This window comes from Penaeus monodon, chromosome 8 (assembly GCF_015228065.2).
Source record: "Penaeus monodon isolate SGIC_2016 chromosome 8, NSTDA_Pmon_1, whole genome shotgun sequence".
NCBI lineage: Eukaryota > Metazoa > Arthropoda > Malacostraca > Decapoda > Penaeidae > Penaeus > Penaeus monodon.
The window spans coordinates 52250061-52252560 of record NC_051393.1 but is presented as its reverse complement, the minus strand read 5'-3'; the positions used below and the strand labels follow the sequence as shown (position 1 = coordinate 52252560).

General features: G+C 36.2%; 1 protein-coding gene across 1 annotated transcript in view; it reads right to left on the bottom strand.

The window, feature by feature from the left end:
* Nucleotides 1–2500, bottom strand: part of LOC119575837 (glycoprotein-N-acetylgalactosamine 3-beta-galactosyltransferase 1-like) — a 5274-nt gene that overhangs the window by 1387 nt on the left and 1387 nt on the right. Inside the window, exons 3-5 of the mRNA XM_037923381.1 lie at nt 2101–2207; nt 1244–1354; nt 766–908 (exon numbers count right to left, since the gene is read on the bottom strand). Of these exons, the coding sequence (XP_037779309.1) occupies nt 766–908; nt 1244–1354; nt 2101–2207 (361 nt within the window). The remainder of the gene's footprint in view (nt 1–765; nt 909–1243; nt 1355–2100; nt 2208–2500) is intronic.

Here is a 2500-nt window from a genome sequence, read left to right as displayed (position 1 = left end):
AGAAATATATGAATAATAATTAATAACAATAACAACACGAACGATAATGCAATAATGATTAGTGACAATCTTCTGTGACTTAATTTGTACGTAAGCCGTGTGCTTATTACATATGATAATGAAAATAGTTTGGAGACAACTGTCTGTTTATTGTACTTCCAAACCCTGTGCGCAAAATATAAAAGATAACTTACTAAAAATATTTTCTAAATTGCGACACACTAATTCTTAAGTGAGATAATATCTTCAGACGAATATATATATATATATGTGTGTGTGTGTGTGTGTGTGTGTGTGTGTGTGTGTGTGTGTGTGTGTGTGTGTGTGTGTGTGTGTGTGTGTGGTTATTGTGTTTCTTTGAAACTGTACAAACTGTTGAGACCAATTAATTATCATGATATATATTTTCATCTAACTAAATATATCCTCAATCTCTCGCATACACTCACCTATCTACCTTCACATGCTCGAACATCTACTCACCAAGCAAGGCACAGTTAACCGTTTACTTACTAAAACTATCCACAAACAACCATTCACTCACCTACCCATGCTCATCCACCTCATCCCTCAAACACCCATCACTCAATCATCCACTTCACTCATTTCTAAGTCATCTGCTTTATTTCACTCAACCACCCTCTCTTATCCACCCAACCACTCTCTCTTACCCAGCCACATCCACCCAGTCCGTCCACCAATCCCCACACACAAACTCTACTGTTTACTAATCCACTCATTCGCCAATTCAACCCACTTACTCACCTGGGAAATGGGGTAGTACGAATGCCTCCTCCTGTCGAGTGGTCTGCTTAGAACCGTCGCCGGATGCCTTTGCCAGAATCTCCCTTGCCCAAGATGGTCTCGGGTGTCGCCCATCTTGATGCCCACCTTTTGTAGACAGTTGCCTGCGGAGATGGTGTGGAGTGGGACTTATGCTATGTAAATATTCGTCCGTTTGTTGTTATATATGGTATGTTATTTACGTAGGTGAAAGCAAGATATGGAGTTTGATTATGGTATTGATATGTGTTTTGTTCTTATATCTGTTTTGTTTGATTTTCATGTTGATTTGGTCTTTCTGTGAACAGGATCCCTTGGGAGATGGAGTGAACAACACGGTAAAAAAAGACTATAATCATCCCCACTATAAAACGATATCAATAACACTAATAATAATAACAGTAACACAAACAATAACAACGACAATAATAACAAATAAACCAAACATAAAAAAACTCACCCATGCCTACATCCTCCCCCTTCGACCTCTCTGGCTTACAGATGGTATGGTTTGGAATCGCCAGTTCTACAAATCGCCGAATTGCCTCCCTGCCCATTACGTGACCTGCTCCTGTAGCAAGGTTGAATATATTTTGCTGTTTTTTTTTTTATCGAGTATTTAAGATGTCTCTGGTCTATATTTTGCAGTAATGATCCCTGGATATTCGTGATGTCTTTTGTGGGTTTTGTTTGTTTTGCTTGCTTTTGGAATTTGATTTTTCTTTCTTTTTTTTTTTAGGAAAATGCAAATTGGCAACTCAACCTCGAATTCTGCATTTCTCCGAATCAAGTTTCTTTATTTTTCTAATCAGCTGACATTTCATGTTCATGGTGGCAGGTCATTTCTAAAAATGCATGGGCAAAATTCCCATTGCTTTACGCCACGCTATCATTTATTTTAAGATTTCTCTCAAAATATATTTGGCGAATCGGAAATCTCCAGAGGCAGGGGTGAGTTGCCAGATGGTCCTTTTCTGAGACTGGACAGAGGAAATGTTGCATGTGTGTGTGTGTGTGTGTGTGTGTGTGTGTGTGTGTGTGTGTGTGTGTGTGTGTGTGTGTGTGTGTGTGTGTGTGTGTGTGTCTGTGTGCTTGTGCATTAAATATTAAATATAAAATACAGAAAGCATACGTTATATAACATCAATTGATTAGGAAAATTAACTGAATACTATACAAATGGAATAAAAAATAAATAAATAAATGATATGTCTTTACCATATACTTACCACGTACTTACTATTTGTATTTACAGTAGCTCTAATATGAATATACTTATTACGTATTTGTTATGTACTTACGATGCTAACTACTTACCTCCTGTATTGTATCCCCCATAAATTTTGTAATGTTGACCAAAGTACAATGGGTCGTTGGTATCGTAATCTTGCAACACATAACGTAAATTGTCCACCAGCACATATCTGCAAGATAACCATGGTCTTATATATATATATATATATATATATATATATATATATATATATATATATATATATATATATATATATATATATATATCATATATACATATATATATATATATATATATATATATATATATATATATATATATATGTATATATATGTGTGTGTGTGTGTTTTGTGTGTTGTGTGTTGTGTGTGTGTTGTGTGTGTGTGTGTGTGTGTGTGTGTGTGTGTGTGTGTGTGCGTGCGTGCGTATGTACATGCGTGCGTGTGTGCATGCGTACGTGCG